Source organism: Somniosus microcephalus, chromosome 2, assembly GCF_052327205.1.
Source record: "Somniosus microcephalus isolate GS21.2 chromosome 2, FLI_Smic_1.0, whole genome shotgun sequence".
Classification (NCBI taxonomy): Eukaryota; Metazoa; Chordata; class Chondrichthyes; order Squaliformes; family Somniosidae; genus Somniosus; species Somniosus microcephalus.
The window spans coordinates 259,778,813-259,806,178 of record NC_140988.1 but is presented as its reverse complement, the minus strand read 5'-3'; the positions used below and the strand labels follow the sequence as shown (position 1 = coordinate 259,806,178).

Genomic DNA, 27,366 nt, shown 5'->3' with positions numbered 1-27,366 from the left:
AGCTAGGAAAGAGGTTAAAAAGCAGGTCCTCAAAGGTTGTAATCTCCGGATTACTACCAGTGCCACGTGCTAGTGGGTACAGAAATAGGAAGATAGAGTACATGAATGCGTGGCTGGAGAGATGGTGTAGGAGGGAGGGCTTTAGATTCCTGAGGAATTGGAACCGTTTCTGGGGGAGGTGGGACCTCTACAAGGCAGACGGGTTGCACCTCAATAGGATCGGGACCAATATCCTCGCGGGCGCGTTTGCTAGTGCTGTTGGGGAGGGTTTAAACTAGTTTGGCAGAGGGATGGGAGCCTAAGAATAGAGTCAGTAGGGAGGGAAGAAAAACTGGAATTGGAAAACAAAAATGTAGAAAGTAAATTGGAAGGACAGAAATCATGGGCTAGATAGTAGTCAACAAGGAGGTTTGCCTGTACTAAATGGTATATGCTTCAATGCAAGGAGTATAGCGAACAAGGCAGATGAGCTGAGGGCACAGGTAGATCCTTGGGACTCTGATATTACAGCTATTCCAGAGACGTGGCTGAAAGAGGGGCAGGTATGGCAGCTCAACATTCCTGGTTACAGGATTTTCAGACGGGATAGAGAGGGAGGTAAAAAGGATGGGGAGGTCGCGGTATTGATTAAAGAAACTATTACAGCTGTGAAGAGGGATGATATCTTGGAGGGATCATCAAATGAGGTCATATGGGTCGAATTGAAAAACAAAAAAGGGGCGATCACACTGCTGGGAGTGTACTACAGACCCCCAAACAGTGAGAGGGAGATAGAAGAGCAAATATGTAGACACATTTCTGAGAAGTATAAAAACTATAGGGCAGTAATAGTAAGGGATTTCAATTACTAATAACTGGGATAAAATTAGTTTGAAGGGTATAGAAGGTGCGGAATTGCTAAAATGCATCCAGGAGAGCTTTTATAGCCAGTATGTAGCAAGCCCAACAAGGGAGGGGGCGGTTCTGGACTTAGTTTTAGGGAATGAAGCTGGGCAGGTAGAAGGCGCATCAGTGGGAGAGCATTTTGGTGCTAGTGGCCATAATTCAGTTAGATTTAAGGTAGTTATGGAAAAGGACAAGGATAGACCAGGAATAAAAATTCTAAATTGGGGAAAAACAAATTTTGCTAAGCTCAGAGGGGATTTAGCCATAGTGGACTGGAAACAGCTACTTGAAGGTAAATCAATGTCAGAGCAGTGGGAGGCATTCAAGGAGGAAATCCAGAGGGTTCAGACCAAATATGTGCCCTTAAAGAAAAAGGTGGGACTAACAAATCTAGAGCCCCCTGGATGTCTAGGGACATACAGGGTAGGATAAAGAAAAAAGGGTGGCGTATGACAGATACCGAGGGCTAAATACTGCAGAATCTTTAGAGGAGTACAGAAAGTGCAGCGGTGCAATTAAAAGGGTATTAGGAAAGCAAAGAGAGAGCATGAAAAATTCTTGGCAAGTAAAATCAATGAAAACCGAAAGATGTTTTATAAATATATTAAGAGTAAGAGGATAACTAAAGAAAGGGTAAGGCCTATTGGAGGTCATGAGGGTAATCTGTGTGTGGAGGCGGGAGACGTCGGTAGGGTTCTTAATGAATACTTTGCGTCTGTTTTCACAAAGGAGAGGGGCGAAGCAGACATTGCTATCAGGGAGGAGGAGTGTGAAATATTAGATGAAATAAACATAGTGAGAGAGGAAGTATTAAGGGGTTTAGCAGCTTTAAAAGTGGATAAATCCCCAGGCCCTGATGAAATGTATCCCAGCCTGCTAAGCGAAGCAAAAGAGGAAATAGCAGAGGCTTCAGGTGTGGTGCCGGAGGACTAGAGGAATGCTAATGTGGTACCCTTGTTTAAAGGGGGGAAAAAGGATAGACCAAGTAATTACAGGCCAGTCGGCCTAACCTTGGTGGGAAAATTATTGGAAAGAATTCTGAAGGACAGGATAAATCTGCATTTAGAAAGACACCGATTAATCAAGGATAGTCAGCACAGATTAACAAGGGAAGGTCGTGTCTGACAAACTTGATTGAATTTTTTGAGGCGGTAACAAGGAGGGTAGATGAGGGTAATGCGTTTGATGCAGTGTACATGGACTTTAGCAAGGCTTTTGATGAGGTTCCACATGGCAGACTGGTCACAAAGTTAAAAGCCCATGGAATCCAGCGCAAAGTGTCAAGTTGGATTCAAAATTGGCTCGGAGACAGGAAGCAGAGGGTAATCGTTGATGGGTATTTTTGTGACTGGAAGGCTGTTTCCAGTGGAGTTCCGCAGGGCTCAGTACTAGGTCCCTTGCTTTTTGTGGTATATATCAGTGATCTAGACTTGAACATAGGGGGTATGATTAAGAAGTTTGCAGATGATACTAAAATCGGCTGTGTGGTTGATACTGAAGAAGGAAGCTGTAGACTGCAGGAAGATATCAATAAATTGGTCAGGTGGGCAGAACAGTGGCAAATGGAATTCAGTCCGGAGAAGTGTAAAGTAATGCATTTGGGGGGGGCTAACAAGGAAAGGGAATACACAATACAGTAAATGGTAGGACACTGAATAGTGTAGAGGAACAAAGGGACCTTGGAGTGCATGTCCACAGATCCCTGAAGGTAGCAGGCCAGGTAGATAAGGTGGTTAAGAAGGCATACGGAATGCTTGCCTTTATTAGCCGTGGCATAGAATACAAGAGCAGAGGGGTTATGCTTCAACTGTATAAAACACTAGTTAGGCCTCCGCTAGAGTACTGCGTGCAGTTCTGGTCACCACATTACAGGAAAGATGTGATTGCACTAGAGAGGGTACAGAGGAGATTTACAAGGATGTTGCCGGGAGTAGAGAATCTTGGCTATGAGGAAAGACTGGATAGGCTGGGTTAGTTTTCCTTGGAACAGAGGAGGCTGAGGGGGCGACCTTATTGAGGTATATAAAATTATGAGGGGCCTAGATAAAGTGGATAGAAAGGACCTATTTTCCTTAGCAGAAGGGTCAAAAACCAGGGGGCACAGATTTAAAGTAATTGGTGGAAGGTTTAGAGGGAATTTGAGGGGAAATTTCTTCACCCAGAGGGTTGTGGGGGTCTGGAACTCACTGCCTGAAAGGGTGGTAGAGGCAGAAACCCTCACCACATTTAAAAAGTACTTGGATGTGCACTTGGGATGCTGTAACCTGCAGGGCTACGGACCAAGAGCTGGGAAGTGCGATTAGGCTGGATAGCTCTTTGTTGGCCGGCGCGGACACGATGGGCCAAAATGGCCTCCTTCCGTGCTGTAACTTTCTATGATGAATTATATAGGGTCCTGTTGAGACCACACCTGAAGTATTGTGTACAGTTTTGGTCTCCTTACCTAAGGAAGGATATACTTGTCAGACAGGGAGTGCAACGAAGGTTCACCAGACTGGTTCCTGGGATGGGGGGATTGTCCTCTGAGGAGAGATTGAGTAGACTAGGCCTATATTCTCTAGAGTTTAGAAGAATGAGATGTGATCTCATTGAAACAGGGCTTGACAGGGTAGATGCAGGGAGGATGTTTCCCTTGGCTGGGAAGTCTAGAACCAGGGGTCACAATCTCAGAATAAGGGGTTGGACATTTACGACTGAGATGAGGAGAAATTTCTTCACTCAGAGGGTGGTGAATCTTTGGAATTGTCTACCACAGAGGGCTGTGGAGGCTCAGTCGTTGAGTATATTCAAGACGGAGATCAATAGATTTTTGAATATTAAGGGAATCAAGGGATATGGGGATAGTGCAGGAAAGTGGAGATGAGGTAGAAGATCAGCCATGATCTTATTGAATGGCGGAGCAGGCTCGAAGGGTCAAATGGCCTACTTCTGCTCCTATATCTTATGTTCTTATGTCAAACTGACACCTTTGTTACTATAATTAGCTTACTGGGATTGCCGTGAACCCTCTTGTGTTCTCCCAGTCTTCAGAAGAGTGAACACTATCAGACCGTGCAACCTCTGCTAGAAATTACAAATAATCATTACAGCAGATTTCACTTGCTTACATAACTTTTAATTTGCACCTGTTCGAATAAAAAAAATAAGAAGGATGTTCTTGCCATAGAAGGAGTGCAGCGAAGATTCACCAGGCTGATACCTGGGATGGCAGGAATGATGTATGAGGAGAGATTCGGTCGATTGGGCTTGTACTCGCTGGAGTTTAGAAGAATGAGAGGGGATCTCATTGAAACTTATAAATTCTAACAGGACTAGACAGACTAGATGCTGGAAGGATGTTCCCGATGGTTGGGAGTCCAGAACCAGGGGTCACAGTCTAAGGCTAAGGGGTAAGCCATTTAGGACACAGATGAGGAGGAATTTCTTCACCCAGAGAGTGGTGAACCTGTGGAATTCTCTACCAAAGAAGGCAGTAGAGGCCAATTCATTAAATATATTCAAGAAGGAGTTGGATATATTTCTTAAGGCTAAAGGGATCAAGGGATATGGAGAGAAGGCAGGAACAGGGTACTGAATTTGGATGATCAGCCATGATCTCATTGAATGGCGGAGCAGGCTCGAGGGGCCGAATGGCCTACTCCTGCTCCTATCTTCTATGTATCTATGTAAGAAATTTGATATATCGCTAACTTTCCTATTACCAAATCAGAACAAGTTTCCATAATGCAAATATATATGTTAAGTGTCATCTAACTACACAAGACGACCTCCGCACTGCCTGCGATATAGTGCAACGAGAAGAGTGGATGAGCAGTCAAAGACATCATTCTGTCTGGGCAAGGGTTTGTCAACCAACCTCTATCCCCAGAGCATCCCCTGAGGACTGAGTTATTTGAAATTAAGTCAACTCTTTGGGAATGCCTATCAGGATATATAAGGCACATAACTGGCTTTATTGCAGAACAAAGCTGACCTTGATAGCCTCACTTTCAGCAGTGAAAATATCCATCTAAAGCATTCAGGCCTATACTGCCGTAGGTCTGAAGTGATTGAGTAAACAGTCAGAACAGTTGATATGATTGCTTCCAGCTATCTGCTGTAACAAAAAGCAGACGAATGTGGAGGCGTGCAAGTCTTAGGCTGTAGTTGACTTTCAGTTCACAGATTCTCATTATCTAATACAGGAAACCCTGGACTGTTGTTTTAATCTATTTTTGCACTTGTTCCTGTAAGTTTATTCTGCTGGTTGCATGTTTGGAACTTCGGGCCTGGAGAATTGGAAATGATTTCTCCCTCATTGGTGGATATAGACTAATGAGGGAGCAGTGTTAACCAATTGAATTGCCCTTTGAAACTCAAACTACTGCAACCAACAGGAAAATAAATGGTTAACTTAGACACTGGGCAATGAAGCAGATTACACACGAGACAATAAGTGGAGCAGACCAAGCATGGCAGCATTGGACATTGATAGAGCTGATCATACTAGGTATTGGAGAACAGTGGAGAGCAATGGATCAGACCAGGAAGAGGGCAGCACCAGCTGAGGCAGCCATTTTAGTGTATGCAAATCTGAATTTTGTAATATATAGGCATTTGACTTTTTTTTCCAGCTGTGTGCATTCTGATTTTTTTTAAATGCTCGTCAATGCAAAACAGTGTACGCGGTGTTAACAGCATGCTCAAATCCTGATTTTTTTGGAAAGCATTTGATTCTAATCATTCTATTCGACTCAAAAGCATTTTAATCATGTGTGACACTTGCTAATTGTAGCTTATGAATCCAGATGCCTGCCCAATTGTTTGAACAACTCCACCATATGCTGTTCCCAGCCATGCATGAGAAATGTGGATTCTCTTCCATGAACCAAAAGACCTAAGCCTGCAGTAAGCAAAATGAAAGTGACTATCAAATTGTCATTTCAAAAAATGATATTTAGTCATTTTTGGGATGTGGGCGTCGCTGGCAAAACTAGCATTTATTGCCCATTAGTTGCCTTGAGAAGGTGGTGATGAGCTGCTGCCTTGAACCATTGCAGTCTGCATAGTGAAGCTACTCCCACAGTGCTATTAAGTACGGAGTTCCAAGATGTTGACCCAGCGACGATGAGGGAACGGTGATATATTTTCAAGTCAGGATGGTGTGTGACTTGGAGGGGAACTTGGAGGTGGTAGTGTTCCCATGCGCCTGCTTCCCTTGGCCTTCTAGGTGGTAGAGGTCATGGGTTTGAGTGGTGCTGTTGAAGAAGCCTTGGCGAGTTGCTGCGGTGCATTTTGTAGATGGTACACACTGCAGCCACGGTACACCGGTGGTGGAGGCAGTGAATGTTTCAGGTGGTGGATGGGGTGCCAATCAAGTGGGCTGCTTTGTCCTGGATGGTGTCGAGCTTCTTGAGCTGCACCCATCCAGGCAAGTGGAGAGTAATTCATCACATACCTGACTTGTGACTTGTAGATGGTGGAAAGGCTTTGGGGAGTCGGGAGCAATGTTCCCTCTAATTTTTTTTCCCCTTTGCGGCCGTGCATGCACAGTATCTTTTCCAATGGTAGCAGCTGAAGAGGGGCCTGCACGGGTTCTTGAGATCGGTGCGCGGCTGCGCACCTTAGGGGGAACATTGGTCAGGAGGTGAGTCACTTGCTGCAGGATACCCAATCTCTGACCTGCTCTTGTAGCCACAGTTTTTGTGTGGCTGGCCCAGTTAAGTTTCTGGTCAATGGTGACCCCCCAGGATGTTGATGGTGGGGAGTTTGACAATTAAATGTCATGGGGAGGTGGTTAGACCCTGTCTTGTTGGAGATAATCATTGCCTGGCGCTTGTGTGGCGCAAATGTTACTTGCCACTTATCCGCCCATGCCTGGATGTTATCCAGATCTTGCTGCATGCGGGCACGAACTGCTTCATTATCTGAGGAATTGCATATGGAACTGTACACTGCAATTATCAGCGAACATCCCCACTTCTGACCTTATGATGGAGGAAAGGCCATTGATGAAGCAGCTGAAGATGGTTGAGCCTAGGACACTGCCGTGAGGAACTCCTGCACAATGTCCTGGGGTTGAGATGATTGGCCTTCAACAACCACAACCATCTTCCTTTGTGCTAGGCATGATTTCAGCCAGTGGAAAGTGCTCCCTCTGATTCCCATTGACTTCAATTTTACTCGGGCTCCTTGATGCCACACTCGGTCAGATACGGCCTTGATGTCACTCTCACCTCACATAGAAATTCAGCTCTTTTGTCCATGTTTGGACCAAGGCTGTAATGAAGTCTGGAGCCGACTGGTCGTGGCGGAATCCAAACTGAGCATCGGTGAGCAGGTCATATGCATCTATATATAAATATAAAAAGCAAACATTTCTTTCATACTTGATATGTCAAGTAAACTGCCTATGTAAATATTTTGTCATCAAGAATTCAAAAGATGACATTTCATAATGGAATAATGAAATGCATCAGTGGAATTGTTGCTTCTTTGAATACTTGCATCAATGTTTTTACTTCAAAGCGTCAGCCTTCCTCAAAAGCTTGGGCTTGTTTTTGATACTGTTGCCTGGAGCAGGGACTCTAGTAGGCAAATCCTACAGTCTAAGTATCCGCAGTGTGCACAGAATCTCCGGTTGCATCAGTAGCATTTAAGTAGTCAAATTATAGACTGTTCCTCTCTTGCTCTTAAACAAAACCTATTTGGTTGTTTTTCAAAATTATTTGAAGCCAAGCTAGTGGACTAATTTCAAAAGCAGTATTCGGTTAAAATTCATATTGAGTGTCTCATGAAAACTGAAAGAACCTGTGTGTATAGGATGACAGACTGCAGTGATTATGCACCTGATGTGGCTTAATTTGGTGTTTGAATTATAAATACTCTGTAAATTACAGAAAGCATATAAAGCTGAGAGAAAGACAGAAGGATCTCAATTCTACTCTGCCTGTCCATTACCTCTCGTCTTGACCCTGTCTTAAGTCCTGGGGATGGGTATTTGAGTAATAGGGCAATCCTTTGAAGGGTTCAGGCCAATCTGGCCAAGTGTTACAAGCCAGAAATTATGATTGATCTTTGGTCCCTCACTTGTCTGCCAGTATCCAAATGGCAATTGATTTTTCTTAGATTGATTGTGGTTTTGATACAACATTGTAGGGCCCACTTATGGCCCTTGTATAAACTGCTGGTGAGATTTCTGGGGTTCCTGGTTCTACCTCCAAAAGTGACATCACAACGGGTATTTGGGTAGGGTGAAGAAGCACCTACGGTCCAAGATTAATTTCTCCATGATACCAGAAAATAATGAAAACTTGGGCTTGTCTTTCCTCATCGTAATTTGTTTTTTTTTAATTAAATATAATTTTGAAAGTAAATAGAAAGCTTCTTGTTATTACCTTTTTTTGATAGGTAGAAAGTATATAAACATTCCAATTATCAACAGCTGTGAGGCTGTCGTCAATCCAGAGAAACTGACAGACACAGGCACGGAAATATACATCCAGGATACAATCACAGAACACCAAAGCGGACCAAGGATGGCCCCAATACATCCCAGCAGTGCCGTCCGGCCCATGCTCTCCCCGTCCCCTCATTGCTGACAGATACCAGGAGTTCCCCAGTGAGTCCCAACTACACATTCTGCACATCTCACCTGGTTCTGATGAGCCAGTTATGCCAAGTGCCAGATTCCCCGTCCACATAGATGCCAGACCAAAGGATTCTCCCCATGCTGTTAAACCCTAGTAGCACTAGTCCAGTGCTGCCAGATCCTGGGACAGGGCTACCAAAATGCAGGACCACCGCCCCCTCCAGCAGTGCAGCTGAACCCCAATTACCCACCTATTACTGCTAAATACCAGATATGTAACTCAAGCAGTTACATATTACTTACTACCTTGCTGTGTATTCTTATTATCAGCCTTAAAACTGTTAAGGGCTAAAAATGAAATGCATAGGAAAAGGATTTAAGTAATTTACCATTTTCACTTGAATAATGGGTAGTTGTGGATTTCAAACCAATTTTTTAAAAATTCGTTCCTGGGATGTGGGCATCACTGGCAAGGCCAGCATTTATTGCCTATCCCTAATTGCCCTTGAGAAGGTGCTAGTGAGCCGCTTTCTTGATCTGCTGCAGTCCGTGTGGTGAAGGTACTCCCACAGTGCTGTTGGATAGGGAGTTCCAGGATTTTGACCCAGTGACGATGAAGGAATGGTGATACATTTCCAAGTCAGGATGGTGTGTAACTTGGAGGGGAACTTGCAGGTGATGGTGTTCCTATGCACCTGCTGCCCTTGTCCTCTAGGTGGTAGAGGTCGTGGGTTTCGGAGGTGCTGTTGAAGTAGCCTTGGGAAGTTGCTGCAGTGCATCTTGTAGATGGTATATGCAGCAGCCACGGTGCGCCGGTGGTGGAGGGAGTGAATGTTTGAGGTGGTGGATGGGGTGCCAATCAAGCGGGCTGCTTTGTCCTGGATGGTGTTGAGCTTCTTGTGTTGTTGGAGCTGCACTCATCCAGACAAGTGGAGAGTATTCCATCACACTCCTGACTTGTGCCTTGTAGATGGTGGAAAGGCTTTCGGGAGTCAAGAGGTGAGATACTCGTCACAGAATACCCAGCCTCTGACCTGCTCTTATAGCCTCAGTTTTTGTGTGGCTGGTCCAGTTAAGTTTCTGGTAAATGGTGACCCCCAGGATGTTGATGGTGGGTGATTTGGCAATGGTACTGCCGTTGAATGTCATGTTAGACTCTCACTTTTTGGAGATAATCATTACCTGGCACTTGTGTGGTGCGAATGTTACCTGCCACTTATCAGCCCAAGCCTGAACGTTGTTCAGGTCTTGTTGCATGCGAGCATGGACTGCTTCATTATCTAAGGAGTTGCGAATGGAATTGAACACTGTGCAATCATCAGCAAACATCCCCACTCCTGACCTTATGATGGAGGGATGGTCATTGATGAAGCAGCTGAAGATGGTTTGGCCCTAGGACACTGCCCTGAGGAACCCCTGTAGCGATGTCCTGAGGCTGAGATGATTGGCCTCCAACAACCACAACCATCTTCCTTTGTGCTAAGTAAGACTCCAACCAGTGGAGAATTTTCCCCCTGATTCCCATTGACTTCAATTTTACTAGGGCTTCTTGATGCCACACTCGGTCAAATGCTGCCGTGATGTCAAGGGCAGTCACGCTCATCTCGCCTCTGGAATTCAGCTCTTTTGTCCATGTTTGAACCAAGGCTGTAATGAGGTCTGGAGCCAAGTGGTTCTGGTGGAACCCAAACTTAGCATCGCTGAACAGGTTATTGATGAGTAAGTGCCGCTTGATAGCACTGTTGATGACACAGCAGTAATTGGCTGGATTGGGTTTGGTCCTGCTTTCTGTGGATGGGAGATACCTGGACTGTTTTCCATTGTCAGATAGATGCCAGAGTTATAGCTGTACTGGAACAGCTTGGCTAGAGACGCAGCCAGTTCTGGAGCACAAGTCTTCAGCACGACAGCTGGGATGTTGTCGGGGCCCACAGCCTTTGCTGTATCCAGTGCGCTCAGCCGTTTCTTGATATCACGTGGAGTGAATCGAATTGGCTGAAGACTGGCTTCTGTGGTGGTGGGGCCCTCAGGAGGAGGAGGTCAAGATGGATCATCCACTTGGCCCTTCTGGCTGAAGATGGTTGCAAATGCTTCAGCCTTGTCTTTTGCACTCACGTGCTGGGCTCCGCCATCATTGAGGATGGGGATATTCATGGACCCTCCTCCTGCATTTAGTTGTTTCATTGTCCACCACCATTCACGACTGGTTGTGGCAGGACTGCAGAGCTTTGATCTGATCCGTTGATTGCAGGATCGATTAGCTCTGTCTATGGCATGCTGCTTATGCTGTTTAGCATCCATGTAGTCCTGTGTTGCAGCTTCCCCAGGTTGGCACCTCATTTTTAAGTACGCCGGATGCTGCTCATGGCATGCTCTTCTACACTCATTGAACCAGGGTTGGTCACCTTGCTTGATGGTAATGGCAGAGTGAGGGATATACTGTTCCATGAGGCTACAGATTGTGGTGGAGTACAATTCGGCTGCTGCTGATGGCCCACAGCGCCTCCATGGCTGCTAGATCTGTTCTGAAGCTATCGCATTTAGCAAGGTGGTAGTGTCACACAACACGATGGAGGGTGTCCTCCGTGTGAAGACGGGACTTCGTCTCAACAAGGACTGTGCGGTGGTCACTGCTACCAATGGTGTCATGGACAGATGCATCTGCGACAGGTGCTTGGTGAGGACGAGGTCCCTCACCCAGAGTACATTCTGTGCCCTTGATACCGTCAGTGCTACTTCCAAGCGGTGTTCAACATGGAGTAGTACTGATTCATCAGCTGAGGGAGGGCGGTAGGTGGTAATCAGCAGGAGGTTTGCTTGACCTGAAGCCATGAGACTTCATCGGGTCCGGAGTCAATGTTGAGGACTCCCAGGGCCACTCCCTCCCGACTATACCACTGAGCCGCCACCTCGGGTGGGTTTGTCCTGTCGGCGGGATAGGGCATACCCAGGGATGGCGATGGAGGAGTCTGGGGCATTGGCTGAAAGGTATGATTCTGTGAGTATGACTATGTCACGCTGTTGCTTGACTAGTCTGTGGGACAGCTCTCCCAATTTTGGCACAAGTCCCCAGATGTTAGTGAGGAGGACTTTGCAGGGTCGACTGGGCTGGGTGTGCTGTTGTAGTGTCCGAAGCCAGTGCCTAGGTCGATGCTGGGTGGTCCGGCCGTTTTTTTTCTTTTTTTTTGCAGCGGTTTAGAGTCATAGAGTTATACAGCACGGATAGAGGCCCTTCGGCCCATCGTGTCCGCGCCGGCCATCAAGCCCTGTCTAATCTAATCCCATATTCCAGCATTTGGTCCGTAGCCTTGTATGCTGTGGCATTTCAAGTGCTCATCCAAATGCTTCTTAAATGTTGTGAGGGTTCCTGCCTCCACAACCCTTTCAGGCAGTGAGTTCCAGACTCCAACCACCCTCTGGGTGAAAAAGTTCTTTCTCAAATCCCCTCTAAACCTCCCGCCCTTTACCTTGAATCTATGCCCCCTAGTTATTGACCCCTCCACTAAGGGAAAAAGCTCCTCAGCATCCATCCTATCTATGCCCCTCATAATTTTGTACACCTCAATCATGTCCCTCCTCTGCTCCAAGGAAGACAAACCCAATCGGCCCAGTCTCTCTTCATAGCTGAAGCGCTCCAGCCCTGGTAACATCCTGGTGAACCTCCTCTGCACCCTCTCCAACGCGATCACATCCTTCCTGTAGTGTGGCGACCAGAACTGCACACAGTATTCCAGCTGTGGCCTAACCAGTGTTTTATACAGCTCCATCATAACCTCCTTGCTCTTATATTCAATGCCTCGGCTAATGAAGGCAAGTATCCCATATGCCTTTTTTACCACCTTATCCACCTGTTCCGCCGCCTTCAGGGATCTGTGTACTTGCACACCCAGACCCCTCTGACCCTCCGTCTTGCCTAGGGTCTTACCATTCATTGTGTATTCCCTTGCCTTGTTAGTCCCCCCAAAGTGCATCACCTCGCACTTTTCCGGGTTAAATTCCATTTGCCACTGTTCCGCCCATCTGACCAACCCATCTATATCGTCCTGCAGACTGAGGCTACCCTCCTCGCTATTTACCACCCTACCAATTTTTGTATCATCCGCGAACTTACTGATCATACCTTTTACATTCATATCCAAGTCATTAATGTAGACCACAAACAGCAAGGGACCCAGCACCGATCCCTGTGGTACCCCACTGGCCACAGGCTTCCAGTCACAAAAACAACCTTCGACCATCACCTTCTGCCTTGCTAGGCCATTTCAGAGGGCACTTGAGAGTCAACCACATTGCTGAGGGTCTGGAGTCACATATAGGCCAGACCAAGTAAGGACAGCAGATTTCCTTCCCTAAAGGACATTAGTGAACCAGATGGGTTTTTACTGCAATCCGATAGTTTCATGGTCACTATTACTGATACCAGCTTTTTATTTCAGTCTTAATTAACTGAATTTAAACTCCCCCGCTGCCTTGGTGGGATTTGAACTCGCGTCTCTGGATTAGTAGTCCAGTAACATGCCCAGTAAAATAACTACTATGCTACCATTCCTGTACCAGTATAAATTCCAGAATACTATTTAATAAAACCAGTGACTGATGATCTCTCTGTATGACATAAACGCCCCTATTATTAAATAGTGTATCTTCCAACTCACTGTGAGCAAAGTCACATGCAACTGATACTGAAAATTTGTTTCTTTGACTTGATATAGCAGATCTTCCTTTTTTTTTACAATTTTGTCAGAAAGCACCATTCAGTGTCTCAACGATTTTGAAGCATTTTATTTTCTCTGAGGGGCTTTCTGTAATCTTCATTTCTTTAAAAGTAGCTATAATAGAAACTTACTATCTTTCGCATCAGTATATCTTAATAGATGGCTTGAGATTTCTGTTTATTTTACTCTGTTTTTCTTTTTTTAAATATCTAATTCTGTGTTTCATAATTTTGCCTCTATTGAGTAACGTTGTTGTCTTTCTCCACCTCACCGCCTGCCCTGAACTTTCACTTGCAGTGCTAAGTGGTATTTTTCTGACTGGTCATGTAGCCAGGTGATGAAAATATAATTTTTGGAGAGGAGTGTTGGGCAGAGCAAAAATGTAAATCAGAAGTGTACAATGCACCTACCATTATCTTTTTAAATTTCTGTTATTGCTGAAAGACTCAGACCAAACTGCATAACTTATTACAGCACTATAATTTTAAATAGACCAATCATGCACGCAACTTACACTGAAACCTGCAACAAAGTGACAGTGGGAGGGGTGTCACTATTACTGTTCTCCATTACACTTGGATTAACGTCTGTTGGACTAACGTCTAAATGCACAATCAATTTATATGGGGAAGTTTAGGTGAACAGGACTGGAGCTTTAAGGTGTTTGTTGACTGTAAAACATTTTTGCATGTGATTATTTTTATGGAAATGTATGTAAAAAAAAATTTAAACCTTAAAACATTGGCTTTAATTTATCTTTGTCACCTTTATTCTACTGAATATTACATAATATTTGAATGTGCTAAACATTATCCCAATGCTATTGAACAGACATCAGTGATTTACTGCTTCTAATCAAGTTTTCCTTACAGGATCCATCTTCAACTTCTTGTAATTTTACAGTGTATTTAAATGCAGTTTGATGGTGTGCTTGATTTGAAATAAAATAGAATTCATGTAAATGTCTGTTTCAGTTGAACAAAGAATCTGGTGCGACATAAGTGGATTTTATATTGATTTATTGGGTTTTTTTCAGGTGCGCATTGAGACTGCTACAACCCTGAAGCTTGATATCCTTTTCGATGTAATACATTGTTCTGATGCAATAGTTGCTTTTAGTCTCTCCTCTTTCAGAGCTTACTTGGTTAATTTTTCCAGCATTGTGATATCAGTGTGTGATGTTGTACAATGAACGATGAGTGAGTGGTAGGACGACCACCAAAATTGCAGAGCTGTTTGATAAATGAATATTGCATATTTTGAGTACACTGTGGGGTGGACAGAAGTGATTTATTTTTTGTAAGCATTTTATTTTTCTTTAATATGGATCTTCTCTACTTGTAATTAATTTCCTGGAATTTGCATTTGTAATGATGGCAAAACTATCAGCATTCGCCGTCATTACTTTGTAAAACTGACAGCAACTTCTGGAATCCCCACATGCGCACTTGAACGCAGAAATCCAGAAGTTGTTGTCAGTGATACCCTGCTCCACTACAGGGTGTGGTGTTGCAGTCCTCATGGATGGAATTAAATTAAAAATCACTGAATTGACTTGAACTTACATTTTTTATTCTCTGTTCTCACTGTGAAAACCCTTGAAAAAGTTGAGCCTTGTTGAATGAGGTGTGACTGAGTTTTTAATGGCATACCAAGTCATATTTACTGCTGAAAAACTAATTTTATATTTGTGAAGTGTCATTTTCTCCATTCTATGATGAATCCATAGATTTTTTAAATATTTCATTTTTTTTTAGTTTGTTTGATATTTCAGCTTCTACCTTGATCCCATGTGTGTCCCAATCTTTATTTTGCTTTCTGTAAAATAATAAGAAACGAATGATAAAATCTGCATTTTACTTCCTGGTTTGCTGCCTGTGTGAATTCGTCACTGCTTAGCCTACTTGATGACATCACTGCTGGACGCCACAGATCCTCCATAGATGGTGCTGGATGGAAAAGGTGAAATAAACGCCACAGAGCCCGCTAAAAGTTTGTGGGCAGCTTTCTTTGAGGTTATAGGCGAGCGCCGTCACTTCGCCATTGACCTCAAAATCTGGGCTAGTGTTTCCTTCCACTTCTCTTTGACATTGTTTCCATTTTTCTCACTATCTGTAGCATTGTCTTCTCTCTTTTGCTGTTCTTTCTTTACTACCATTTTCCTTTTATCTAAATTCCATTAATAGGGTATGCAAATCCAATGGGACAAAGGCAAAGTGTATTTTAGCATGCTGTTCCTTTAAAGGATTGGATGTTCTCAGAGAAACATAGGGGAAAGTACTTCCTTTTTTGCCCATGTTAATATTCTTTATTGATCTCTTCATATTAGCCATGTGAGGACCTTAGTTTAAGTTGGGTGTGCTGAAGTGACAGCATGAACTCCATCAATTAAGTGCCTTCAATAAATTTTTAAAAAATTGAAACTTGCATACTGGTTTTATGGGAAAAAATGTTCCAAGGGGCTTCACAGTAGAAATAGGTAGAGGTTAGAGCGAGTGACTAAAATCTTGGTTGAAAAGATAGGTTTTGGGTAGGTTTTTAAAGCTGTAGAGAAAATTGGAGAAATGAAGTGAGTTCCAGAGTTGGGCTGAGGTAGCTGAAGTGTCTGCTAAATATGGTTATGTGAAGGTTACTGGGTCAGTCTGAAGGGCAAGTCTGTAAATGAGGGTGGGGACAGGAATGGAGTTGGTGGCAAGGAAGTGAGTTTATGGTGAGGGCAAACAATTATAGTTTCATGCAGTCCTTCTGATGTTCAGATGAAGGAAGTTGCGACTCATCCATAATATGTCATATGGGCAGTCTGATAGCATAAAGGTGTATATGGGGTCGAGAGGAATAGCATACATTTAAAATGTACCCCGCACAAATGGATGAGGTCACTGACTGGCAAAGTATACATGAGAAAGTTGAGGAGGCCAAGGTTAGGTCCTTAGGGTACTCGGGGTGGAAATACAAGCCATTGCTGGATTTGTTTTCATTAGAGCAAAGGAGGTTGAAGGGTGATTTGATAGAGGTGTACAAGATTATGACTGGTTTGGTTAGGCTAGATGGGGAAAGGCTATTCCCACTAGTTGATGGTACAAGGACGAGGGGACACAGATTTAAGGTTTTGGGCAAGAGATACAGGGGGGAACGTGAGGGAAAACTTTTTTACGCAGCGAGTTGAGGGCGTGGAACTCGTTGCCAGCAGAAGTGGTGGATGCGGAGACACTCAATGTTTTCAAGGGGAGACTGGATAGGCACTTGAAAGAAATAAACTTGCAGGGCAACGGGGATAGAGCGGGGGAATGGGACTGACTGGATTGCTCTGCAGAGAGCTGGCATGGACTCGATGGGCCGAATGGCGGCCTCCTGTGCTGTTATGACTCTTATGATCTGGCTAAGTTTGGACATTTAGCAGTGGAATTATTCAAAGGAAGTCCTAAGGGCAGTGGAGGAGGATGGTGCATTCAACTGTATCAGATGTTGCAGAGGGGTTAGGGAGGACAAGAGGAGATAATACACCCTGATCACAGTTGCACAGAATGTCATTCATGACTTTGCCAGGACAGTCTTGGTACTGTAAGAAGAATAGAAGGGATGGAGGGGAGGGAATTGAATAGGGTGTTTTGCGTAAAATGGGCAAGTAGTTTGGAAGCGATAATGTGTTTGAGGATCTTGGATAGGGAAGGAAGGTTAGAGATGGACATTAGTTGGATTGCGTAGAAGGTTGTGAAACCAGCTTTCTTGTTTCTGAATGCCATTTAACCTGCCCAGGCTTAGCTTCAGTAATGACTGGTGCAGAATTATTTAAAGACTAGGTATTCAAATGTGATTTTCCATCTTGACATTCAGTCACTGTCACTCTAGGTTGCATTGCTCATATCTTTATATCTTATGACCTCATGTAGTAAAATAGAGAGTAAGGGGTATACAAATTTGGCAATGTAATGATATTTGGGATTTTCTACCTATGAACACTGTTTTAATTAAGGATGCATTTGTTGTCCAAGTTTAAAATGTTAGCCTGAGTCTTCACTTTAATACAAACCTAGGTTACTCGATTACATTTAAAGATAATTTAGAAGTGACCTCTATCCCGGCACTCTGATTCCTGATTGTTTAATATATTCCATCATAAAATTATATTTACTTCTGATCAAAAACAAAATGATTAAAAAATTCTTGGAACAATGACTGATATGAGCAGTAACTCATAGAGCTCATCTATACATTGGGCCTGTGAGATAAGTTGTGCAGTACCCTTAGTGTTTTACTTTGGAAGCCCCCAAGGCATTCGTTACTTCAGTTTTTTCTCTTCTCCAAAGATGCTGCTGGTTTCTCTCCAAAGTAGCTAATCATCTGTGTGTCAAGAACACTGAATCTTGGCAGGCTGTTTGACCATAAGGAGTGTTACTGCTGGCCTTCGGCTCTGTGCTTATCCAACGTCCCCAGAGACATGCATTTTCAGCCATAGTCCTGAATAGTGACCAGGAGTGGATATCCTGACTTATTTCCCCACCCTTCCCTCCCCCTAGCCTATAGCGCTGAAGTATCAATCTTTTTCTTGTATGATATTTGTCATTAATCCAATAATGAAAAAAAAGGCATTTAATGCTTGCTTTATAACTCTCAATGACATTTGCTACAGAATGCTGGATGCACCACTGGTAAACATTGCTGTTATGTGCATTGGAGAAAGTTTACATCAGGAGTATACACTAGTTCCTTGGATGTAGAGATTGGTTTTCTTGGATTGAAACACCTACACATGCTGCCTCCACATACAATCCTTGGTTGGTAAGTTGGAGCAGTTTTTGGACTACGTTGCAGGTGTTGCTCTTTTGTCATCTGATCGGTTGGAATACGTTTTCTCAGTCTGGCCAAGACTGGCAGGACTAATAAGTTTAGAAAAGAACAGTTTTTACCAGTAAGTATTCTTTTCTTTCCATTTTTTGTTAGCTTTGGCAAAACTGAAAAATGTTTTTCAATAATCAGTATTTTGCAGGTTTATTTTGTTGATTTTCAATGATTGGTTGAGAGGAAATAGTCTCAGTCAATGTCAGTTGACTCTAATTTTAACTCTTGTTTTCTGGTTTAGATTCATTTCTCATAGTATTATAGATTTATATTATACTCAGTTTATTAATGTATATGTTTTTTCCCAATTTTGTGGATTCCAAACTCTGGTTATCAGGAAAAAAAAAATCAAGATTTTCAGTGTGGGAAAATGTTTATAGATTGCATGGTGAGTCCTTACTAGTCCCATAGCTTATTACAAAGATAAATTTTTACTGGTAGTATTGATGGCTTTTTCTGCAATTATCAGTTTTACAAAGGTCTTGTTCTTTAACTTGATTATTTATTACCTGTCGATGACTTCGAGTTTAGAACAGAACAGTTTGTACCAGTAAGTATTCTTTTCTTTGCATTTTTTGTTAGCTTTGGTAAAACTGAAAAATGTTTTTCAATAATAATATTTTGCAGGTTTTTTCTGTTGATAATCAATGATTGGTTGAGAGGAAATAGTCAATAAAACCAAAACCAAACTTTAGAAAATTAAGTGACTGCAATGATCATTGTGTGTCTAAAATCATGAATTGTGATGGACCTCATCCCTAAAATGCATGTACAAAAAAGGAATTGTTATGACTCTTTAATGCCAGTTGACAACAGTGCATTTTATAAAGTTATGAGTAGGACAACTGTATAATTGCATTTTTCTGCTTTAATTTAATATGTTTTGGATTTGTGTTTTCATTGTCAGTACATACGATGTATCAGTAAATTAACTTATCACATTAATGAGGGCACAGGGGTTTAAACATGAGCACTTTGAGGACTGCAAAGGTATTTCTACACCAGAATTTTAGAGGCAGTAACATTGTTTATCCATAGAATTTGTGACTTTATAAACATGACTTTATTTAATTTGTTCTCTTCTCCCTGTCCTAATATTAAAGGAGTTGGTTACGACTACACAATTTCCTTCAGCCTGAAGGCTAAAACTGTTGTTGTTGTTAGACTAATCCGGAGCAGTTGTTAATGCTATGATCAGCTGGACAGTTGTCATAATGTCCTTGTTTCTGTTGTAGAAAAGGTGTTCAATTTGGCATTCTCTTGACTGACCTTGTTCCTAAACCACTCAAGCTATTCTCTGGTATTGTATATCATCCGAAATGTTGAATGCTATGCAACCTTGTAAACTGCACAGAAAGCATTTGCACAGGCTCTACAGCTAATATTTAAGGGGCATCATTTTTGTACTGCTCAAGGATCCAGCAGTGCAACATAAACTATATTAGCACAGGTTAAGTTAGTGATTCCTTTGAATATTTCATCAAATATCAACAAAACTTTTTTAAAAAGCCACAGTACAGAGCCCTCAATCCAAATGCATTTTTATCTTCCAACACTAGTGTACCTGTGTGAACAGGAAATTTTTGACTAAGATTTAATAAAAATGTATTTGACTGAGATACGGAAAAATATACATAGGTCCAAACTGGCTTCCTTCGTGGTTTTGCAGCACCTTATGACACGCTTAAAAATCTATATACATTAATTCTATTCATTGTATTCCCTTTATACATGGTCATTTTCTCAAAAATATCAATTAATTTAGTCTAGTATAACTTCCTCTTGATAAATCTATGCTGATTCTCCCGAATTAGCCTATGGTTTACTAAGTGCTCATTAATTTATTGCCATAATATGGGGTCTAAAAGTTCACCCACATCCGAGCTTTGACTAATTTGCATATGGAAGTGATGGTGCGCTTTTCTCTTGAACCGCTGCAGTCTGTGTGGTCTTGTTACTCTTTGTAGTGATTTGATACAACTGAGTGGCTTGCTAGGCCACTTCAGAGGGCAGTTAAGAGTCGACCATGTTGATTTGGGACTGGAGTCACATATAGGCCAGACTAAGCAAGGACGGTGGATTTAGTTCCCTAAAGGATATTAGTGAACCAGCTGGGTTTTTACATCAATCTGGCAGCTTCATGCCACTTATACTGATACCAACTTTTTTTTATTTCCAGATTTTTTAAAAACTGAATTCAAGTTCTCAAACTGCCATGGTGGGATTTGAAGTCACATTCACTAGATTACTAGTCCAGTAGCATAACCACTGCACTACCATACACAGATTTCCTGGCTTATTTGTAGTGTCCGTGTGTTGATAAAGACACTGAAGACAGGAGTTGGTTCATAGGTATTTACTAAGCAAAGTCTGGGGGGGGGGGTTCTAACGGATATACAGGCTCATATAGCCCGAGTGGCAATTACCGGCATTACAGCACACCTGGGGCTCTTAAAGGCACATACACCACAATTCCTCCCCTTTTAGCTAACCAGTACATCATATTTTAAGTAATTATTAATTACATGTTATAAGCAAAATAATATACATTGCTGTAGTTAATTAATTATAAGTTAGTCTCTCAGGAGGCTTCCTGACTCGGTCCGGATAACGCCTCGGGGGTGTAGTAGTTTCTGGTGGTGTAGTAGGTTCTTCTGGCAAGGCTGATTCGGCTTGAATGCCAGTGTCGGGTTCATCGGGTTCCAGTATCCCGGGTTTCGGTACCACCGGATCGGAGGTAGATATGGGTATCTCTACTTCATCGTTAGATGTATAGAGTTGTGGTGTAGGTTGTCCCTTTTCGGATGACTTTATGATTTGGTCAGCATGGCGCCTTATTATGCTTTCTCCGATGTCCACGGTATACATCAGTGGTCCTAGTCGTGTGCAGATAGTTCCAGGCTGCCATTTCTCGGTACGGTAGTCCCGGGCCAAAACTTGTTGACTTATCTGGAAGGTTCTAGTTGGCCTTTCATTCATGCTTTGAAACTGCCGGTTCTCCACGTCCCTTCTGATGTTGGGCTTGACCAAATCCAGCCGGCATCTTAGGTTTCTATTGAAGAACATCATGGTGGGAGTTTGGTTGGTAACCATATGTGTTGCATTCCTGTATGCGAATAAGAAGTTATCCACCTTGTGCTGAAGTTTTATGTCTTCATTACCCATCGCCTTTATGGCCTTCTTGAAGGCCTGGACAAACCTTTCAGCCAATCCATTGGTGGCGGGATGGTATGGGGCGGACGTGTAGTGCTTAACCCCATTGTTTTTTAAGAACTTTCTGAATTCTTCGGACACAAATTGCGGTCCATTATCAGAACATATCTGTTCCGGCAGCCCATTCCTAGCAAATATGGTCCTTAATACTGTGATGGTTTTTTCCGTGGTGATGGAGGACATCTTTATTACCTCCGGCCACTTGGAGTGTGCATCAACCGCGATTAAGAACATTGAGTCCATAAATGGACCAGCAAAGTCGATGTGCACCCTTTGCCATGGAGATGAGGGCCACTCCCATGGATGTAGAGGGGCTTGTGGTGGAGCGTTTTGGACCTTCTGGCATCCTAGGCAGCTCTTGGTCATTTCTTCGATGTCTCCATCGATACCTGGCCACCATACAAACGCCCTAGCTAGGTTCTTCATTTTCACTCCACCCAGATGCCCCTCGTGAAGCCCCTTTAGCACTTTATCCTGGAGTTTGGGTGGAATCACCACTCTGGATCCACACATCAAGGTTCCTCGGCACACTGACAGCTGTTCTTTTCTTTGCGAGAATGCTGGCAACAGTGGTTCGCCATGTGCTGGCCATCCCTTCACTGTTAAATCGTAGACCCGTGAGAGAGTCGGGTCATTTCTCATCTCCCTTTCAATGGCAGAATTTGTCACTGGTAGACATTCCACTATGGTAGAGTGGAACATCTCTACTGGGTCTACTGTAGGTGCCCCTTCTACCGTTGGCAACGGTAGGCGCGATAAACCGTCAGCATTCCCATGCTGTTTTGACCCTTTGTATTCTATGTTGTATTGGTGTGCCCCTAGAAAAAGGGACCACCTCTGTAGCCTTTGCGCTGTCATAATGGGAACACCTTTTTTAGGGTTGAATATGGAGATGAGGGGTTGATGGTCAGTCAACAAGGTAAATTTTTGTCTGTGTAGGTAATGGTTGAATTTCTTCACTCCCCATACCAGGCTGAGTGCTTCCCTGTCGATTTGGGCATAGTTACGCTCAGCTGAGTTTAATGAGCGTGACGCAAAAGCTATCGGCCGTTCTGAGCCATCAGGGAATTTATGGGATAATACTGCCCCTATGCCGTAAGGGGATGCATCGCACGCCAGTCTGATTGGCAGTGATGGGTTGTAATGAGCCAAAACTTCTTCGGATGTGATTAAGTCTTTGCATTTATGGAAGGCACGTTTACAGTCTTCGTTCAATTTCCAAATCACTCCTGTTTGTAGAAGTTCATTAAGAGGGTGTAGAAGAGTTGATAAGTTCGGTAAAAATTTATGATAGTAATTTATTAATCCCAGGAACGACCTTAATTGTGAAACATTTTCAGGTGCTGGGGCTTTTATAACTGCTTCAATTTTTTCAGATGACTTATGCAACCCTTCATTATTAATTATGTGGCCACAATATGATATCTGATTTTGGAAAAATTCGCACTTGGGGCGATTCGCTCGTAGGCGCTGTTCTTTCAGCCTAGTGAGCAGCTGCTCCAAATTGGCAAGGTGCTCGTTGTCGTTTTCTCCTGTTACAAGGATGTCGTCTAGGTAGCATTGAGTCCCCGGAATCCCTTGCAGGACTTGCTCCATAGCTCTTTGCCAGATAGCTGGAGCTGATGCTACTCCAAAAACCAGTCGATTGTACTGGTACAGGCCTTTGTGTGTGTTTATCGTGAGATACTTTTTAGAGGCCTCCTCAACCTCCATCTGTAGATATGCCTGTGCCAAGTCAATTTTGGTGAAACGTTTCCCTCCGGATAGTGAGGCGAAAGTATCTTCTATCCTCGGAAGAGGATACTGTACTGTGTGAAGGACCGGGTTTACAGTCACCACAGATGTGAATTTTTCTCTGTTCTTCAGATTTATCTTTATTCAATGCTTTTTTCATGACTGGAACGATGGGTGATGCCCATTCGCTCCAATCTATTTTGGATAATACGCCTGCTTTTTCCAAATTCTCCAGCTCTGCCTCGACTGCTGGACGTATTGCGTATGGCACCGGTCTTGCCTTAAAAAATTTGGGAATTGCTGCATCTTCCACTTTTATTGAGGCGGTGATGCCTTTCAAGGTTCCTAGTTTCTCTTGAAACACTTCTTTGGCGTTGGCCAAGATGTCTTTTAATCGTTCAGGTATGATGTCATCATTGTTTTTTTCCTTACTGGTCACCGTCAGTGCCTGAATGGAGCGCCAGTCTAAACGTATCTTCCTGATCCATTCACGTCCCAACAACGGTGGACCACCATCTTGTAGAATGTATAAATACAACTTTTGTATTTCTTTGCTGTTGTATACAACAGGCACCCTTATTTTTCCTTTGGGGTATACTTTCTGCCCCGTATATGTTTTTAAGATAATGGATGTGTCTTTTAGAGGTATATGCGAAAATAGCGCCTCGTAATCCCGTCGATTTATTACGCTTAGTGCTGATCCTGTATCTAGCTCCATTTTAACTGGGGACCCTGCTATTGTGAGGGTAACCCAAATGGTTTGGTAATCATCTTTGGCAAGTGATGCACTATCAATTGCTACAAAAGACTGGAGATTGAGAAAGTAATAAACAGGCTTTTATTACCAAAGAACAGAGCATGCCTCTTGTGGTTGCCTGGTATCCAAAAGGGCCGGAGGCTTCTGAGCAGCGACCTTTATACCCAGCCATGAGGGTGGAGCCAGGGGCGGAGTCAGCTGAGGCATGCACAGACAAGTACAACAATATGCAAGAGTGAACAACAGTACTAACAGTGAACAACCGAAGGTGCGAGGTCTCGTGCGGGGACTGTGTCCTGGGGGTAGGCAGGAGTAGCGGTGGGTGGCGAAGAGGGTGTTTCAGGAGCACCTGCAGGTGCGAGGTCTCGAATGGAGACTGTGTCCTCCCGCCCGTCCGGGTACACCACGTAAGCATACTGCGGGTTGGCGTGGAGGAGGCTCACCCTCTCGACCAGGGGGTCCGCCTTATGGGTCCTCACGTGCTTCCGCAGTAGGACGGGACCTGGAGAAGTCAGCCATGTTGGTAGCGAAATCCCCGACGTGGACTTCCTGGGGAAGGAGAACATTCTCTCGTGAGGAGTGGCATTGGTGGGTGTACAGAGCAGCGACCGAATGGAATGGAGCGCCGCAGGGAGGACCTCCTGCCAGCGGGAGGTCGGAAGGCCCTTAGATTTTAAGTTTAAAAGGACTGCCTTCCAGACTGTCGCATTCTCCCTTTCCACCTGGCCGTTACCCCGGGGGTTGTAGCTGGTGGTCCTGCTTGTAGCAATGCCTCTCGCGAGCAGGTACTGCCGAAGTTCGTCGCTCATAAAAGATGAGCCCCTGTCGCTATGGATATAGCTAGGGAAACCGAACAAGGCGAAGAGGTCATTCAGACATTTAATGACCGTGGTACTGGTCATGTCCGAGCAAGGGATGGCAAACGGGAAACGGGAGTACTCATCAATTATATTGAGGAAGTACACATTGCGGTCAGAGGAGGGGAGGGGCCCTTTAAAATCGATGCTCAGCCGCTCGAAGGGGCGCGTGGCTTTGATCAGGCTCGCTCTGTCTGGCCTATAAAAATGCGGCTTGCACTCGGCACAGATCTGGCAGTTCCTGGTCATGGTCCTGACCTCCTCGATGGAGTAGGGCAGGTTACGGGATTTGATAAAATGGAAGAACCTGGTGACCCCCGGGTGGCAGAGGTCATTGTGGAGGGTCTGTAGCCTATCAACCTGCGCGTTGGCGCACGTACCACGTGATAGGGCATCTGGGGGCTCATTGAGTTTCCCGGGCCGGTACAAGATATCGTAATTGTAGGTGGAGAGTTCGATTCTCCACCTTAAGATCTTGTCATTCTTGATTTTGCCCCGCTGCTTATTATGAAACATAAAAGCCACTGAACGCTGGTCAGTGAGCAGGGTAAATCGTTTTCCGGCCAGGTAATGCCGCCAATGTCGCACGGCTTCCACAATGGCCTGGGCCTCCTTTTCGACAGAGGAGTGTCGAATCTCGGGGCCCTGGAGGGTCCTTGAGAAAAAGGCCACGGGTCTCCCCGCCTGGTTAAGGGTTGCAGCTAGGGCAAAGTCGGATGCGTCGCTCTCCACTTGAAAAGGAAGGGACTCATCCACAGCGTGCATTGTGGCCTTCGCAATGTCTCCTTTTATGAGAGTGAAGGCTGCACAGGCCTCTGCTGTCAGGGGGAAGGAGGCGGACTTGATGAGGGGTCGGGCTTTATCCGCATAGTTGGGCACCCACTGAGCATAGTAAGAGAAAAACCCCAGGCATCTCTTCAGTGCTTTCTGGCAGTGGGGGAGGGGGAGCTCCATAAGGGGGCGCATTCTATCGGGGTCTGGGCCGATGACTCCGTTCTCCACTACGCAGCCAAGAATAGCAAGGCGCGTAGTACGAAACATACATTTGTCTTTGTTGTATGTGAGATTCAGCCGCTGGGCCGTCCGGAGGAATTTCTCTAGATTAACGTCGTGGTCCTGCTGGTCGTGGCCGCAGATGGTGACGTTGTCTAGATATGGGAAAGTGGCCTGGAGCGCGTTCTGGTCAACCATCCGGTCCATCTCCCGTTGGAAGACAGAAACTCCGTTGGTGACGCCGAAGGGAACTCTGAGAAAGTGATAGAGCCGACCGTCAGCTTCAAAAGCTGTGTACTGGCGGTCCTCAGCCCTGATGGGGAGCTGGTGGTATGCCGACTTCAGATCAATCGTCGAGAACACCCGGTATTGTGCTATCTGATTGACCATGTCAGATATGCGGGGGAGTGGGTATGCATCTAGTTGGGTGTAGCGATTGATCGTCTGGCTGTAGTCAATAACTAGGCGCTGTTTTTCGCCAGTCTTCACTACCACCACTTGTGCTCGCCATGGGCTGGTGCTACTTTCAATAATCCCTTCCTTCAGGAGTCTCGCTACCTCGGATTTAATGAAGCTCCTATCCCCAACACTGTAACGCCTGCTTTTGGTAGCGATGGGCTTACAGTCGCGGGTGAGGTTAGCGAACAAGGAGGGGGGGGGGACTTTAAGGGTGGAGAGGCTGCAAATGGTGCACGGCGGGCGATTTAAAAGCTGCTGGCTGCAGACTGTGAGTGGGGGGAGGGGTCCGTCATACGCTAATGTGACACTCTTAAGGTGGCACTGAAAATCCAACCCCAGTAGAACGGCAGCGCAGAGATGGGGCAGGACCAGAAGTTTAAAATTTTTGTATTCTGTGCCCCTTACTGAAAGGGTCACTACACAGTAGCCACCGACGTCCGCTGACTGGGCTTTGGAAGCCAAAGAGATCCGATGGCGCGTCGGCAGGACCGGGAGAGAGTAACTGCGCACCGTGTCGGGGTGGATAAAGCTCTCCGTGCTCCCGCTGTCAAAAAGGCAGGTAGTGGCGCGGCCGTTTACCGTAATATCCATCATGGACCTGGACAGTTGATGAGGGAGAGATTGGTCCAGCGTCACGGAGGCCAGCGTATGGTCGAGCGAGTCGATGTGGTCGTCAGATGAGGCGGTGGTTGAGTCCGGGTCCCCCGTGGTTGAAGTCGGAGGCGTCCAAGATGGCGGACAAAATGGCGGCGCCCACGGTCCCGATCCCCACGCGGCTGGGGGAGCCCAAGATGGCGGACAAGATGGCTGCGCCCACGGTTCGCACGCAGCGCTGCTGGCGTTAGCGGTCTTCCCTTTGCAGGCGCTAACGTAGTGACCTTTCTTCCCGCAGCCGGAGCAGGTAGCATTCTTCGCGGGGCAGCGTGCTCTAGGGTGTTTAGCTTGGCCACAAAAATAGCATTTTTGTGCCTTGGACATCGCTGCAGCAGTCGGAGGTGGCGGTCCCATGGCCCAAGATTGCGGCGTCCACGGCGCGGGGCGATGAGGGGAGAAAGCGTCCATATTTCTGTGGGCCGCGTCGAGCGAGAGCGCGAGGGACACTGCCTTTGTCAGGTCTATTTCACCCTTCTCCAGCAGCCTCTGCCGGGAGTAGTCGGACCTTAGACCCGCAACGAAAGCGTCTCGTATCAGTCCCTCCGCATGTGCCGCGGCCGATACTTCCTTGCAGTCGCAGCCGCGTCCGAGTACCCGCAGTGCCCGTAGGAAGGCTTCCACCGATTCCCCGGGCTGCTGTCTGCGAGATCTTAAAAGGTGCCTGGCATAGACCGTGTTAACCGGGCGTGC

At 44.9% G+C, this 27,366-nt stretch overlaps 1 protein-coding gene across 1 annotated transcript in view; it reads left to right on the top strand.

Moving 5' to 3' along the window:
- ipo11 (importin 11) overlaps positions 1-27,366 on the top strand; it is an 880,228-nt gene that overhangs the window by 370,834 nt on the left and 482,028 nt on the right. Inside the window, exons 16-17 of the mRNA XM_085965921.1 lie at positions 14,207-14,240; positions 18,519-18,559. Of these exons, the coding sequence (XP_085822047.1) occupies positions 14,207-14,240; positions 18,519-18,559 (75 nt within the window). The remainder of the gene's footprint in view (positions 1-14,206; positions 14,241-18,518; positions 18,560-27,366) is intronic.